This window comes from Sapajus apella, unplaced genomic scaffold (assembly GCF_009761245.1).
Source record: "Sapajus apella isolate SASKATOON/1434 unplaced genomic scaffold, GSC_monkey_1.0 scaffold144, whole genome shotgun sequence".
Classification (NCBI taxonomy): Eukaryota; Metazoa; Chordata; class Mammalia; order Primates; family Cebidae; genus Sapajus; species Sapajus apella.
Window position 1 is genome coordinate 1,765,610 of NW_022437084.1, and position 15,384 is coordinate 1,780,993.

The 15,384-nt window shown below is 53.3% G+C and overlaps 3 protein-coding genes across 8 annotated transcripts in view; 2 read left to right on the forward strand and 1 right to left on the reverse strand.

The window, feature by feature from the left end:
- The window catches only part of SHANK1 (SH3 and multiple ankyrin repeat domains 1), a 58,441-nt gene extending 54,767 nt beyond the window's left edge, over nucleotides 1-3,674 (forward strand). For 2 of the 5 annotated variants that reach the window (XR_004264592.1, XM_032264556.1), the window contains exon 26: nucleotides 251-599. Coding sequence is in view for 3 of the 5 variants with exons in the window: in XM_032264554.1 (XP_032120445.1) it covers nucleotides 251-968 (718 nt within the window). In the remaining 2 variants the exon portion in view is untranslated. Of the gene's footprint in view, nucleotides 1-250 lie in introns of all 5 variants that reach the window. The other 3 variants (XM_032264553.1, XM_032264555.1, XM_032264554.1) reach the window with 2 other exon arrangements.
- CUNH19orf81 (chromosome unknown C19orf81 homolog) lies at nucleotides 3,626-13,589 on the reverse strand. Of its 2 annotated transcripts, XM_032264566.1 has the most exons (5): nucleotides 13,523-13,589; nucleotides 6,729-6,801; nucleotides 6,505-6,625; nucleotides 4,796-4,935; nucleotides 3,630-3,989 (listed from the first exon to the last, which is right to left on the reverse strand). In XM_032264566.1, exons 1-5 carry the CDS (start codon nucleotides 13,587-13,589, stop codon nucleotides 3,794-3,796), a joined length of 597 nt encoding a protein of 198 aa, XP_032120457.1. In that variant the 3' UTR covers nucleotides 3,630-3,793. The 2 variants fall into 2 exon arrangements, 1 of the variants encoding a protein (XP_032120457.1); XR_004264593.1 differs by lacking the exons at nucleotides 4,796-4,935; nucleotides 6,505-6,625; nucleotides 6,729-6,801; nucleotides 13,523-13,589 and adding an exon at nucleotides 4,080-4,226 and having other exon boundaries at nucleotides 3,626-3,989.
- The window catches only part of SYT3 (synaptotagmin 3), a 31,114-nt gene continuing 25,261 nt past the window's right edge, over nucleotides 9,532-15,384 (forward strand). Inside the window, exon 1 of the mRNA XM_032264559.1 lies at nucleotides 9,532-9,552. The gene's annotated coding sequence lies outside the window, so the exon portion shown is untranslated. The remainder of the gene's footprint in view (nucleotides 9,553-15,384) is intronic.

Consider the following 15,384-nt stretch of genomic DNA (forward strand, 5'->3'; position numbering starts at 1 on the left):
CTTTTTCTTTCATCTCTCTTGACTGTCGCCCTCTCCCTGTCCTGTCATCTTTCTCCATTTCTTTCCTCGACGGCCGTCGTACCCTTTGCTCCCTCCGTTTCTTCCCGTCTCTCTCCTCCATCTCTCCCCCTACCCCATGTCTCTCCTCCTCTCTTCCTATATCTTGACCTCTGCCTCTTTCTCACCCCTGCCCTTGACCCCTAAATCCCTGTCCTCCCCGCCCCCTGCCCACCCCCTTGTAACATTCCAGACTCTCCGACGACTCCCAGTCCTTGCTCCTCTCCAAGCCAGTCAGCAGCCTGTTTCAGAACTGGCCTAAACCACCTCTGCCGCCACTCCCCACCGGAACAGGGGTCTCCCCGACAGCCGCTGCAGCCCCTGGGGCCACCTCACCCTCGGCCTCCTCCTCCTCCACGTCCACCCGCCACCTCCAGGGCGTGGAGTTCGAGATGCGGCCCCCTCTGCTCCGCCGGGCCCCCAGTCCCTCGCTGCTGCCCGCCTCGGAGCACAAGGTCAGCCCCGCGCCCAGGCCCTCGTCCCTGCCCATCCTGCCTTCCGGACCCCTCTACCCAGGCCTCTTTGACATTCGTGGCTCCCCAACTGGAGGGGCAGGAGGCTCGGCTGATCCCTTCGCCCCAGTATTTGTGCCACCACACCCGGGGATGTCCGCGGGGCTCGGGGGAGCCTTGTCAGGGGCCTCGCGCTCCCTCTCACCCACCCGCCTGCTCTCGCTGCCCCCGGACAAGCCCTTTGGCGCTAAACCTCTGGGGTTCTGGACCAAGTTCGACGTGGCCGATTGGCTGGAGTGGCTGGGCTTGGCAGAGCACCGAGCTCAGTTCCTGGACCACGAGATCGATGGCTCCCACCTGCCCGCCTTGACCAAGGAGGACTACGTTGATCTTGGTGTGACCAGGGTGGGACACCGCATGAACATCGACCGGGCTCTCAAATTCTTCCTGGAGAGGTGATGGCTGGCCTGGACGGACCAGCCCGTCCACCAACTCTTGAGCCTGCTGGCCTCTTGACCTCTGACCCCTGACTGTCATTCTCACCCCGGGCCAGGGACTCTGTTCAAACTGCGCCCTGCCCTCTTCTCCCAAGGCCAGAGGTCACCAGGTGGCCCAATCCAGGCCGGACATTTACACCTCACTGGAGGGGGGCAGCTGACACCAGACTGCGTTGTGTGTGTGAAGCGGGGAGTGGAGGGGGATAGGAGAAACGACAGGGGGGGTTTGAGAAGGAGGGAAGGGCCGATTCTGGGGGGAGGGGACAGACAGAGCCATAGAGGGTCAGCCCTGAGCCTGATTGGATGGGGACCATCCCCCAGGCCGCAGGGGAAGGGGGTGCCCTCAGATTCCATCACCTGCCACCCCTCTAACAACCCTTCCCCCACTCTCCAGGCCCCTCAACTCTTCCCTCTTCCCCTCTCCCCAGCACACACAGCTGCCCGCCTCAGCCTCTTGCACGCTCCGTTGCACGCCTGCTCACCTCTCTCCCTGCCTCTCCCCTCCCTGGGCTGCAATTTTGCACAAATTTGCCCTCTCGCTGTCTTGCACATTCTGCCTTTGCTTCTGGCTGGCGAGGCCCACTCAAACACACTCTTTTCTCACACACGCTGCATTTCCTTTCTCACGCTCCACGCCTCCTGCTCTGATTCCCGCTGCTTGCACACTTCCCTCCCGGGGCCCTCCTTTACACACTCCACTCACATCTCCAGACCCCCTCCCCCCGCTCGCTCTGGACCCTTGTTGCAGACACACTTGGGACACATTTTCCCTCCCCCACTCACAGACTCCATGCACATCATTCATTCTCTGGAGTGCCCTGCTCTTTGCTCAGCCCTTGCACACTTGCTAGCTTATGCCCCTCCCACACACTCTTACCTCCATTTTCTTACGTTGAAGCACTTTCCCTTCTTATTCTTAAACCCCCAGATTCTTCCTCTCCCACCGCCCCACCGTCACCATGACAGTCCTAGCCCCCCACTCCCTCTTTCCCCCTCGCTCCTCTTGCACCGTCACTTTTGGTCACACCTTTTGCACACTTGCCTCCCAGGAACTGTGTTTCTCTCACAAATGCTCATTCTCTTCTTCTTTTTCAGCCTCCCAATTCCTTGCCCCCTTCTGTTTGAAATCTTTGCCCCTCTGCATTTTTGATTCTTTTGTGAACCCTCTTGCACACTTGCCTCGGCGCACGCGCCCCCTCCAGCACTAATGGTCTCCGGAAGCCTTGTTTCTCTCCCTTCATCATGTTCTTGCACACCATGGCGTTGCTGCACACCCCTTCGTGTCTTTTCTACATGGATGAGAGCTCTGCCACTTCTTTCCTTTTGCACACTCATCTCACGCCACGCGCTCTTGGGCTGTAACTGCCATTTCTTTTCCTGACACCATTATTTTTTTTTTTTCCTGTTGAGGAGCAGCTCTTGCAGCCATGCTCACTCTGATTCTCTCACCTCCTTAAGCGCTTTCCCTTCCTGGTGAGAGAAGACCCTATGCACACTCGCTTCCTGCTTACCATGCTTCCACACTCCAGCCTCTCCCTGCCTCTAGACGCCCCCCTCCCCACATCCTCTCTTCTCAGTCATCCTGTCCTTCCTGGGCCATCTGTTCATCCCTTTTGCACGAAGATTCCCCTTTCCTAACCTGTCCTCTCCGAGAAGCTCCCTCTCCCTCCAGCATGGCTGTTCTGTCCCGCACGCTTCCTCTCTCCCCTTATTCCCGGGGCTTGGGAATTTTAAGCCACCCTTCCCCCTCAAAAGCCCCCTCCCCTGCTGTGGGTAAAGGGGGGAGGGCATTGCCCTCAGGTCCCCCCCCCATGTTCAGCTGCCAAAGAAGGGAGCTCCCCCTCCTTCCCCAAACCCATTTCCCCTCTGCTGCCCCTACCCCCGAGAGGGGGGGTCGCTCCGTCCATGAGGGGAGGGGGCTTGCAGCCCCCTCCCCTCACCATGTCAGGGATCTGCGGGGAACCTCGTGGGAGGGTCGTGGGAGGGGGGAGGGGTGGTGAGGAGAGGGGCAGAGGCCGCGCTGGACCCCTACCCGCCCCCTCCCCCTTGTCGGATGCCCCCAGTCCGCAGGGGGCCTGCGCGGCGCCCGTCTATCAAGGGCTTGTTCATTCTGGATGGGTGCCGCGGGGTTGGGGAGGGCGTAGGGGGTGGGGAGGTGGGGAGGAGAGGTCGGGGTGGGGAGTGGGGAGGGATCGAATGCGGGGACAGCGCGGGGTGGAGTGGAGAGACAAAGCAAAAAGCAGAACAATAACAAAAGAAAATACAAAAAACAGAAAAAAAAAAAACCACAAAATCCCTAGAACACACAAAAAAATCCAGAAAAAAACCTGAACTAAAAGCCCGAGAATTGTCTTCCAATGGGGGCGGGAGGGGAAGAGGAGGGGGGCGGTTGAGGACGTCCGATTCTCGCTGAGACAGGGCTCCGCACGCGTTGAAAGCCCCAGTGCCCAGGTCTTCCCTTTCGCGGGCCTCAGGTCACCCCTCAAGGGATTGGGACCCAAGCGTCCACGTAAAGGAATTGGATGAAGATTAGGGAGGCGGAATTATAACATGGGGGTTCATTCCTACCCCCCATCACTTCCCTGCCCCGACTCCCCAACAAGATTTTGCAGAGAGAAATGGCTTTTGTACCAGGTCATTCTTTATAATTAAACTCACAGTATCCACCCCCTCGAGCCGGCCCCGCCTCCTTCCTGGGAAGGCAACGCCCCCTGTCCTCCCGGGCTCCGGGTGGGTGGTGCCTGCCCGCGGGGCAGTGCGCATGCGCAGTCGGGACCGGCTCAGAGGTCAGGCCTCCTCGTCCGGCTCCGCCCCCAGGGCCTCGAGCATGCGCCGCCGTACGAGGGAGCGGCGCAGGTGCAGGCGGTAGTCGCCCAGCAGGAGGTCGTCGTGGCGCACGAGTTGGTGCGCGAGCCCGCGGGGACTCAGCCCGGAGCGCAGCAGGCGCGAGCGTGTCTGGAAGTCCGTGACTGCGATGAGCCACCTGCAAGGCGGGTGGGAACGGAAAAGGAACTGGCAGGTCGTCCCAGCCCCGGCTTTGATTGTCGAAGAGTCCCTGCCTGGTCCCCCTTACCCTCCCTTAGTCTGGTTCTGCATCCTAATCACTGTCTATCAAGGCTCCATCTCAAACCGCCCCAAGGTCCGACCCTCACCTGGCGGCTGCAGGCTCCGCTCTGTCCTAGGCACCCTAGGCTTGTCCCCACCCTGTCACCCCTGCCCCTACGCCCCCTCACAGCTTCCTTTCCAGGCTCAGACTCCACAATTCGGGCGTGCTTATCCGGGTCACTTCTAGGTCACTCAAAGTCAGATCCCCACTCACTACAGATCCCGCCTTCTCTCTGATCTCACCGGTCCCTGCCTCCAACCGCGCTCACTCTAGGCCCCGCCCCTCGGGGAGGGCTCTGCATCAATCTCGCTCTTATCCTGTGGCTCCTGGCCCCACCCCCTTACGCCTTTACTCCCCTGTCGCCCCAACTCACAACGCCCTTACACCAACCACGCTCTTATCTAGTGGCTCCGGGCCCCGCCCCTCAGCGCCTTAACACCAACCACGCTCTTATCTAGTGGCTCCGGGCCCCGCCCCGTCACGCTTTCGCTTCACTGTCGCCCCGCCCCCCAACGCCCTTACACCAACCACGCTCTTATCTAGCGGCTCCTGGTCCCGCCCCTCAGCGCCCTTACACCAACCACGTTCTAATCTAGTCGCTCCGGGCCTCGCCCCCTCGCCGCGCTCACTCTTGACCCCGCCCCTCCCGCTAGCTCTAGACCGGGTCTCCGCGGTTTGCTCACCGGTTCCGGCGGCCGGCAGTCCCACAGATGACATTCATGTTCTCAAAGCGGATGCTGCTCACGCGCCCGCTCTCCATGGCCCCCGGTAACTCGGCCTCCAGCGCTTGCAGCACCTCCAGGTGGGTAAAATCCTCCTCGGGCTGAGAGTGTAGAAGAGACAACCTCAGCCAGTGACCTCCTGGTTCATTTTGGGTTCAGAAGTAACCACCCTAGACCCCACCTACAGAATCTGCCACAGAGTTCCAGGTGGCATTTGAGGGGCAAAGATCCCACTTGATCCCAGGGTACTGTCGGTATTGTCAAAGGAGAACAGATTTTCTCTCAGATGGGAAAGCATCTACGGTCACTCTAGGTAAATCAATTCTCACCAAGCCGATTTGCCCAAAAGTCAATGAACAGTTGGTTGAATGATTCACCAACTCAGCCAACTTTACCAATCTACCAAAAACTTTCCCAGCAATCTACAGTGGATGTGACGGGAAGCTCTTGAAGATTTCTGCCAGGATTTAAGTTGCACACCCTACCTTTTACATTTTAAGAATATTCGGTTGTCAAAAGATAAGGGTCATAGGTGGTTTTGATGTCTTGTCAATCTATTAACATTGAGAAACATGTACTGGTCACTAAACACATTTGCAGCACGTGATTATCATGTCAAGGGTGATTACAGTTTTCATTGCACATAAAATTGCCGAGGAACTAAAATGAAAATTTCCGTGATTTCTCTGAAAAATGATGTCACTTCTAGAATGGCATGCCTTGAGTGGGCTGAGAGGGGAGGATGGAGGGTCCCTTGCTCAAAGCCACAACGAAGTGGAATGATGGGGTGGAGATTGATCCCTAGAACGAGGACAGCAATCCCTGTATGTGGGGTGGAGAGTCACACAGATTAGCTGAGAGAGTACCTTGGAGGCCTTTGCCTGGCACACACTAAGTACTCATTGACATCAACTCTTCTCATTCAATTACTGAGTGCCTGGGACCTTAATATATACCTCTTCTGATTGAAGGCAGGGATGACTAGTTTGCTGAATCTGCCAAAAACATGGGGTTTTTCTTTTTTCTTTCTTTTTTTTTTTTTTCTTTTTGAGAGAGAGTCTCACTCTGTCACCCAGGCTGGAGTGCAGTGACATTATCTCGGTGGGGCTCACTGCAACCTCCACCTCCTGGGTTCAAGTGATTCTCCTGCCTCAGCCTCCCAAGTAACTGGGATTATAGGCGCCTGCCACGACACCCGGCTAATGTTTGTATTTTTAGTAGAGATGGATTTTCACCATGTTGGCCAGACTAGTCTGAAACTCCTGACCTCAGGTGATCCACCCACCTTGGCCTCCGAAAGTGTTTGGCTTACAGGCATGAGCCACCACACCCAACACCCATGGGCTTTTCCTTGAGTGTTTGTTGTATTTGTAAACTTTACAGAATTTCGTAGTAGATGGATTAGTAGGACTCCTCTCGTACTCCCTCCCTGCCCCCCCTCCATCTTCCCTTTCTCTGCCCCTTGGTCTCCCCTCTGACATGAGCAGTCCCATTCATGACTGACCATTTGACAAATTCACAACCAATTTTCAGCAAACTGTCCCGGTGCCAAGCCCACTGCTGATCAGCCACAGAGCCTGCATTTAAACTCTGGCCACACTACTTCTCAGCCTGTGCCTTTCCCACCACCCCACCCAAACTGCAGCAAATAAGGGCCTTGGGCCACTCACCAGGGTCTCCATGCAGAGGCAGAGGGGCTGGGCAGCTGGTTGTGTGGAGAACTTCCGGATGCACGGGAGCTCTCGGTCCAGTGCCTCGTACTCTGCAATGACCCGCCGCAGGTACTGCTTCCTAGGGAGAGAGCAAGCAGGCAGGGACCTCTGAGGTCAGGGGTGATTGCCATCACATTTAGGGGAGCGGAGGACAGAGGTCACGGGGGTCAGGGACAACTCACGAGGATTTGATGGGCCTGCCCAGGCTTCGAGCCTGCATCTCCTCTGGGGTCTCCAGGTCCATAAGGATAGCTCCTGAGGACAGAGAACCAGTGTCAGCTGACCTGAGCCCTCCTCAGCCGCTATTCTCCCTAAATAGGCATCACCAATTGCTTGCCCATGCCACACCCAGAATAGCTGGTATGCCAGTTATTGAGCTACTGTCTGTCAGCTCCACCCCACGACACTGGCTCTATGATGCCTGGGCTGAGACTACTAACCACATTTCTGCTTTACCAGCTCGGTTCTTATTAGGCTCTGCCTAAAGGGGGCGCCCGAGGGAGCCTGCAGGGCAGGAGGAAGCAGGAGGAACTTGCTCCTTTTTGCCTCCTCCTCTAGTCACCCCAGCCTTACTTCACTGTGGCAGCTTTCGTAACAGCACTTGAATCCAGTTTTCAGTTTTTCCCGCACTCTCAGAATCAGTCTCCTAATTGGAACTTGATTGATAATAGTTCTCAAATATGGGCCCTTTTTGACCACCCCTCCATCAGCTAACTGGTCTCTCTCTTAGGGCCAAGTGCTAATTATTCCACGTACTCCATTCTCCCTTTCCCCTATAATCCTAGAGTTTTACCCAGCACATGGCTTCCCGGCTGAAGACAACAGTCCCAGACTCCCTTGCAGCTAGGTGTGGCCATATGACCAAGAGCTCACCAATAGAGTGTTAGCTGGAGTGAGAGGTGTAAATTTGGAGTCATTTGCTTAAAAGATTACTGCTTCTCTGGGACTCTTTGCCCCTTTCTCTTGGACTAGAATGTGGATTAGCAATAACCCAGCTTCAGCCACGTTCGGATATGGGGAGCAACAATATGGGAGGAACTCTCATCTCTAAATCTTCTCACAGAGCCAAGATGTCCCACCAACCCTGCCTTCCATTACACAATAGAGAAATGCACTTCTGGTTCTTGACCAGCTGAGGCAGGCAATATAGAAAGTCTCTATCTCTACCCCCCCGCCCCAAAAAAATGTTTTAGTTATCTGGGCATGTTGTGTGTGCCCAGCTACTGAGGAAGCTAGGGTGAGAGGATCACTTGATGCCAGAAGTTAGAGGTTGCAGTGAGACATGATTGTACCACTGTACTTTGGCCTGGGTAATGGTGGGGGGGGGGAAAGGAGGGAGGGAGGAAGGAGAGAGAAAGAAAGAGAAGGAGAGAAAGAGCTGGGCATGGTGGCTTACATCTGTAATCCCAGCACTTTGGGAGGCTGAGGCAGGCAGATCACAAGGCCAGGAGTTTGAGACCAGCCTGGCCAATATGGTAAAACCCCATATCTACTAAAAATAGAAAAATTAGCCAGGCATGGTGGTATGTGTATGTAGTACCAGCTACTGAGGAGGCTAAGACAGAAGAATTGCTTGAACCCGGGAGGCGAAGGTTGCAGTGAGCCAAGATCGTGCCACTGCACTGTAGCCTGGGTGACAGAGTGAGACTCTGTCTCAAAAAAAAAGGAGAGAGAGAGAGAAAGAAAAGAGAGAGAGGAAAGGAGCGAAGAAGGAGAGAGGAAGGGAGGAAAAGAGAAAAGAAAAGAAATACACTTCTGTCTTCTTTATGCTGTTGTGTTTTGGGGTATCTTTGTTACAGCTGTGGAAAGAAAGGGAAGCAGACCCTGACAGCCAGGCCCTGATGCTCTCCTGCCGAATATAAGACATTTCCCATAACACCAACATCAAGCAAGGCCACTCTGACTGCAATGGACTGAGACAAAAACAAGACCACTCCTGAATCATGTCTCAACACAACAAACATGAGCATTGTCCAAACCACAAAAATGACCAGAATCCCCGCTCCCAGCTCCGAGCTGCTTCTTCATTAACGCCGGCATTAGCTCCATCTACCCCTCCTGGCTCCCGATAAGATGAAGATTCCCAGTCATGGGCTTGCCCGTGCTATCTGTCAACTTCCCACCCAGAGCAAAGCCCCACTCACACGAACCCTCCCCAAACTCACCTGACACAGCCCAGCTCTTGCAATAAGCCTTGCTAACACCCTTACTGAGACAACCTGTGTGTGTGTGTGTGTGTGTAGTCTCCCTCATTACAATAATACAATACATTCAGCTTGGTTTAACTATAGTCAGTGGTGGGATGGTGTATTTTCACAAGGCTCTCTGGCACACTGTCTCTCACACATGTGCTGCATTTGCCAGTTGTCATGGTGTCAGTGCTCCCACTATGGCCAATTTCATGCTACCAACAGTTTCAACAACCAGCTCTCAAAACGCAACGTTTGCCTCCTTTGAGCCAGCACAGGCTGTGTCTAGCACACCACTGCCACAGATACGGCCGGTGGTCTTTGACTTCAGGATATCAACACAGCTTAGCCTGTCCCATCTCTGTTCCCTGCCCTCTACCTCCCACCTGTTTCCCCAGGACGGCTGGGATGAGCTTTTCACCTCAGCACCCCATGCTCTGCAGGCCATCAGAGGCCCCCTCTTACCTTCAGGATGAAGTCCTGACTGTGGTAGACACTGACTCTGGGGCCACCCCCTGACCTACTAGATTCAAATCGACATTTTAACAGGATCCCCTTCCGGACGAACCTTATCTCATTATTTCCTTCCAGCCATGCTGGCCTGCCTCCAACCCTCAAACGCAACTGTCCCCTCCTCAAGTCTGTCCACTTGACAATATACTATGTGCTTATTGTCCCTTTTATATGCCAAACACTTTTTAAAATACTTTTCATTGTGCCAGGGCACATGATTCACACCTGTAATCCCAGCACTTTGGGAGGCCAACGTGGGCAGATTGCCTGAGCTCAGGAGTTCAAGACCAGCCTGGCCAATAAGGTAAGATCCCGTCTCTACTAAAAATACAGAAAATTAGGCTGGTGTGGTAGTGCACACCAGCCTGGCCAATAAGGTAAGATCCTGTCTCTACTAAAAATACAGAAAATTAGGCTGGTGTGGTAGTGCACACCCGTAGTCCCAGCTACTCTGCAGGCTGAGGCAGGAGAATCATTTGAACCCAGAAAGCAGAGGTTGCAGGGAGCAGGGATCACGCCACTGCACTCCAGTGGCAAAGCAAGACTCTGCTGCCAAAATAAAATAGAATAGAATTAAATACTTTCTGTCCGGGCACGGTGGCTCAGGCCTGTAATCCCAGCACTTTGGGAGGCTGAAGCGGGTAGATTATGAGGTCAGGAGATTGAGACCATCCTGGCCAACATGGTGAAACCCTGTCTCTACTAAAAATACAATAATTAGCTGGGTGTGGTGGCAGGTGCCTATAATACCAGCTACTCAGGAGGCTGAAGCAGGAGAATTGCTTGAACCCTGGAGGTGGAGGTTGCAGTGAGCTGAGATCATGCCACTGCACTCCAGCCTGGGCAACAGAGCAAGACTCTGTCTCAAAAAAAAGAAAGGAAAAGAAAGCAAAAAGAATAATATACTTTCCATTGCATCCTCACAACCTTCTGAGGTAGTGTTGTCTAACACATGATGAAACAGAAGCACAGAGAGGTTAAGTGACTTGCCCAAAGGCACACAGCACAAAATGACAGAATAAGGATAAAAATGTAAGCATCTAGATCTAGAGTGTGTGTTCTCAGTCTCCCCAGGTGTCTTCCTCTCACTCCACTCTCATCTAGTCTCCTAACTCCTCTCCCTCTCCAGTTACCCCAGCAAGGGAGAATTTTAAAATGTAGATCTGACCCTATGGCCCCTTTCTCAAAACCCTCCCAGGACTTTTCATTGTCTTTGGGATGAATAAAGTCTAAAGTCCTTCCAGTGACCGTAAGACCAGACATGATCAGACCCTGCTGATGTCCTAAGCTTGATCAAGTGCCGTCGTCCTTTTCACCTGCTGCATTCCAGAAATGCTGTTTTTCTGCGACTGGGATTCTCTCTGACCCCTCCTGCTGCAGGATCGTGGCTAATGCCACGACTGTGTGGAACGCTCTTCCCCCACATTTGACTAATCAAGTCTCCCCGAGTGTCCACTCATGGCATTTCTCATAGCACAATATGCTTGTTCTCATAGTGGTTGCAATTTCACGTTTATTTCTATGATTCCCTAATTACACTGTCTTCCCTACGTCTTCTGAGGAATGTGAGGGCAGAGGCTTGTCTTGTTGCCCCCAGCATCTAGCAAAGTGCCAGGCTTATAGTAGGTCCTTAGCACTTACTGAATGAAGCCTGAAATGTGTGCACATTTTGGGGCGCCCTAATTTAAACAAACCAACTATAAAAGATAAAATTTTGAGATAATTAGGGAAATTTAAATATGTACTAGGTATGAGATTATATTCAAAAATAACTGTTGGCCGGGCATGGTGGTTCACACCTATAATCCTGGCACTTTGGGAGGCTGAGGCAGGAGGATCACTTGAGCCCAGGATTTCAAGGCTGCAGTGAGCTATGGTGGTGCCACTGTACTCCAGCCTGGGTTACAAAGTGAGTCCCTGTCAAAGAAATAAATTAATTTTTAAAAATTGTATGCCTTTGAAAAGAATTAAATGAATCAAAAAGTAACTCTAGCAACATCAAAGATTCATGTGAAAAAATGTTAATAATTTCTCATGAAATATGACATTAGAAATAAGAACTATTTCTAGTTACAACAGTGATCTTAATATATTCATTTACATGCATACGTGTAATTGAATTAACAAAAGCGTAAATTCAAAAGTAAGTACTTATTGAGTAATTGGGTAAATGCAGCAATTTCAAGCTTTTTCCCCCCTCTTTGGTGATAGAGTCTCACTCTGTTGCCCAGGCTGGAGTGCCATGGTGCAATCATGGCTCACTGCAGCCATGAACTCCTGGGTTCACGGGATCTTCCTGTCTCAGCCTCCCAAGCAGCTGGTAAAATTTTTCTTAACAGGCATCTCAGAGGGCCTGTCTATGCCTTGGAGGATGCTGGGGATCAAGAGATGAATGAGACATACCCCTGCCCTTTCAGAACTCTTAGGTAAAGGGTAATATATGTTTCAACGAAAGTGTTACAAGGTGGAGGGAAAGCCCAGTCTGGGGGTAATCAGGGAAGGCTCCCTAGAGGAGGTATTGTCCACAGCGAGACCTAAAGAATAAGAAGACATTCACCAAATAAAGAGGTGACAGAGAGAAGGATGTTTCACATGAAGGGTCTAGCATGGGCCAAGGTTTTTGAGCAAAAGAGAACACGTCACCTGCAAGAACTACCCAGAATTCTCTTGAGCCCCAAGACTAAAGAGCACTTATTGCCATTGGAGGCTATGAATGATCTGTGAGACGGCTGTTTCATCCGTTAGGCACTACAGGCAAAATGCTTGGGGCCCAGGGGCTTTCTAATGGTGTATGCTGAAGTTTGCAACCTGATCAACTGAAAAAGTTATTGGCTCCACAATGCTGCAAAGAAAACAGCAGAATCGAAATGAACAAACGTTGATCTACAAAACAGCCAACTGGTCGACTCAACTCCACTGAACTTTTCTGGGGCTACATATACATTACATGTCACATGGGTGCCTCAGCCTAGGCTACAGATGATGCAGGTGGGGTCTCCAAAAGAAAGATGCCTTCAAAAGCACTAAAAGAGACCTGAAGGCAGAGAATCAACGTCTGTCTTGCCACCAGGACACTCGTTCTACCTTGAAGGCTGAGGTGGGAGAATCACTTGAGCCCAGGAGTTCAAGGCGCAGTGAGTTTTGGTTTTGATTTTTTGAGATAGAGTTTCCTTCCGTTACCCATGCTGGAGTGCAATGGCACAATCTTGGCTCACTGCAGCCTCTGCCTCCTGAGTTCAAGCGATTCTCCTGCCTCAGCCTCCCCAGTAGCTGGGACTACAGGCACCCACCACCACGCTGGCTGATTTTTGTATTTTTAGTAGAGATGGGGTTTCACCATGTTGGCCAGGCTGGTTTCGTACTCCTAACCTCAGGTGATCCGCCCACCTTGGCCTCCAAAGTGCTGAGATTACAGGCCTGAGCCACCATGCCCAGCCTTGATTTAGTTTTCTATTACCTGCAGTCAAATGCATCCGCACTGAGATATTACTCCATAAATGTTGAATGAGTGTAAATGCATGGGCTGTGCTACAGCAGAGAGTGCTAGCAGGAAGTGCTGGCCTAGGAGCCTGAAGCAGTCAACAGGGGTCAGACCACACAGAGCCTCAAGAGCCAGGCTGGAGCTTTGGGACTCTGTCCTGGAGGTGACAGGAAGCTAGGAAGCGTTATGAGCAAAGGACAGCCAGGGTCACCGCTGGAAGTCAGAGAGACCTTTCTGGAGCCATGGAGGGATAGGCAGGAGGAGAGAGACTGGCGACCGGGGAGGAGGTGAGGAGAGGGTCCACATGGAAGAGGATGAGACCTGGGACAGGGCCGCGGGGACAGAGAGGAAGGGATACAGAAGGCAGAGTCAGAGGGCAGAAAGATGGGGCCTGACGGGCTGTGAGAGGGAATTGTGGGAGGTGGAAGGATGGCACCAGTGACTGGGTAGGCGGTGGGGAGCAGCTTTGGGAAAAGATGCTGAGCTCAAGGCGGAAGACAAGACAGTGAGGGTACCTAGAAGAAGAATGGCCTCAGAGGTGTTGCTTAGGCCCCCAGAGGATCATGGGAAATGTAGTTCTGAGTTCAGGGCATTGGCCGAGGAACTGCAGAGGCTCATGGGAAATGTAGTTTGAGGTCCAAGGGGGCGGCTCTCCAGGAATCTGGTGAATGTTAGGGGTGGCTTCCACTTTGGAGTGCCAGTGACTCGCTTAAGGCCACACTGTGAGCCAGGGCTACCACGCATTGCCTGGATGGAGGAAGTCCACCCCTTCCCCGACGACACTGCTCAGTACCTGCCTCCCTGTGCGTGGTGGGGTTGCCCATGTTGGGGCAACACACGGGCTGCACTCCTGGCTGCATCCTGGGAAGGTGGGTGGGGGACGTCTCAGGAAAATGGCAGGAGAGGCTCTGACTGGGCCAGCCACCCCAGCTCCTTCTTCCCACTGCTGCCTCCTCCACCTCCTCTCTGAAGCCCCAGGGTAGAATTACAGAGGAACTGGAAGACTGAGACCACGAGGAGATCTGGGTTCCCCTGACCTCAGGGACTCCCTGTCCGCCCCAGTCCCTTCTTGCCCATTTCCCTGTTTTCCCTCCTGTCTCTTCCTGTCTCCTAGAGTCCCTTTCTGCACCCCTCTCTCTCCACCTCCCTTCCTCGTTCTCTCCCCATCTCTCTGCTCCCCTGCCTCCTCCCTTGTGTCCCCACGTCTCCACCACTCTTTTGCTTGATTTCTCTGCCTTCTTCCTTCCTCCTTCTCTCCTGGGATCCATCTCTTCAATCTCCTCTATCAGTTTCCCCGGCATCTCCCCAGGCCCCTGTCCCTCCTTGTCATCATCATTTTCTGACCCCCTCTAACCCCGTCTCGCTCTCTCTGTCTTCCTACGCCTCCCCAGTCCCCTTGCCCCATCGCTCTCCTCTTCTAGCTGCCTCCACTGCCCCCGTGAGCTCCCTTCCCCTCTGTCATCCTTTTTCTGTTCCCACTTGCCCTCGCTCATCCCTGCCCCAGGCAGGAACTGGTTAGAAACAGGTGAGATTCCAGCAGAAACTGGGTTCTCTGGGGGGAGGGGATGGTGGGCAGAAGGCCTGGTTGCCATGGTGCCCCCAGAGGGAGGGGGAGGGGTGGCTGCCTGGACACTCGGGTCTGAGGGAGGAGGCATTGGGGGCCTAAAATCCTGGGTCTGAGGAAGGAGGGGCTGGGACCTGGACTCCTGGGTCTGAGGAAGGAGGGCGCTGGGGGCCTAGACTCCTGGGTCTGAAAGAGGAGGACCTGGGGTCTGAACTCCTGGGTCTGAGGGAGAAGGGACCAGAGTTCTGGACACTTGGGTCTGATGGGGGAGAGCCTGGGATCTGGACTCCTGGGTTTAAGGGAGGAGAGGATGGGGCCCTGGGCTCCTGGGTCTGGGGCCTCCTGAGCCTCTGATGCTAGAGAGAAGGGGTCTAGCCATGTAGGTGCCTGTCCAGCATCCCTTTCCCTGGGTCTGCAGAGCTCTCAGTAGGAACTATGCAGAGGAAGCTGGATCTTCCCTTATTCATTTTGTCTGTCCTCGTAGTCTCCGTCTCTGTTACTTGTATCTGTTTCTCTCCCTCTCTCTCCATATCCAGATGGTCTCTGGACTGTCTATTGCTCCTGCTTACTAAGTATTCATTCTAGGTACTGGCGCCTTGATTTCCTCAGTGATTTGTTCAGTGGTGAGCTTAAGAATCAACCTAGGCTACAAAGTCAGCCTTTGGACCTTTGCTGTAGCTGTTAGAAAAGAGGATCTTTCCACTGTGGTTTTGGGGCTGGTCAGAGCCAGGGTTGGAGCTCCTGGGGCCGCCACATCACCATGCAGAGAGATAACTTGCCGGAGAGCAAAGACAACCCGAGGGAGGCAGAGCCCAAAGATACAGACAGTCTGATTCCTGGAGATGATTGGAAAACCTGGATCCAGCAGTGCCTGAAGCCCTCTTCCACCCCATAAAGTTCCTTTTACGATTAGGTCAATTTGATTTGAGTTTCCATCAGTGGCAATTAAAACAGTCCAGATTTAAATAGTTTTGCTCAGTTCTGGGGACCCTTACCCCCTCCTGGCATCTTCACATCTCTTTCTCTTCCATCGAGCTGTCTTCCATTTCCAGTTGGCAATTTTATCTCGGCGGGATGGAGGACATTTTTGA

Excerpts from the sequence above, each read along its gene's own strand:
- CUNH19orf81 (XM_032264566.1), bottom strand. The coding sequence starts at position 13,589 with ATGCAGCCAGGAGTGCAGCCCGTGTGTTGCCCCAACATGGGCAACCCC. Across the intron at positions 6,802-13,522 it reads CACCACGCACAGGGAGGCAG|GAGCTATCCTTATGGACCTG; the intron begins GTACTGAGCAGT and ends CTCTGTCCTCAG. Across the intron at positions 4,936-6,504 it reads GCCTCTGCATGGAGACCCTG|CCCGAGGAGGATTTTACCCA; the intron begins GTGAGTGGCCCA and ends CTACACTCTCAG.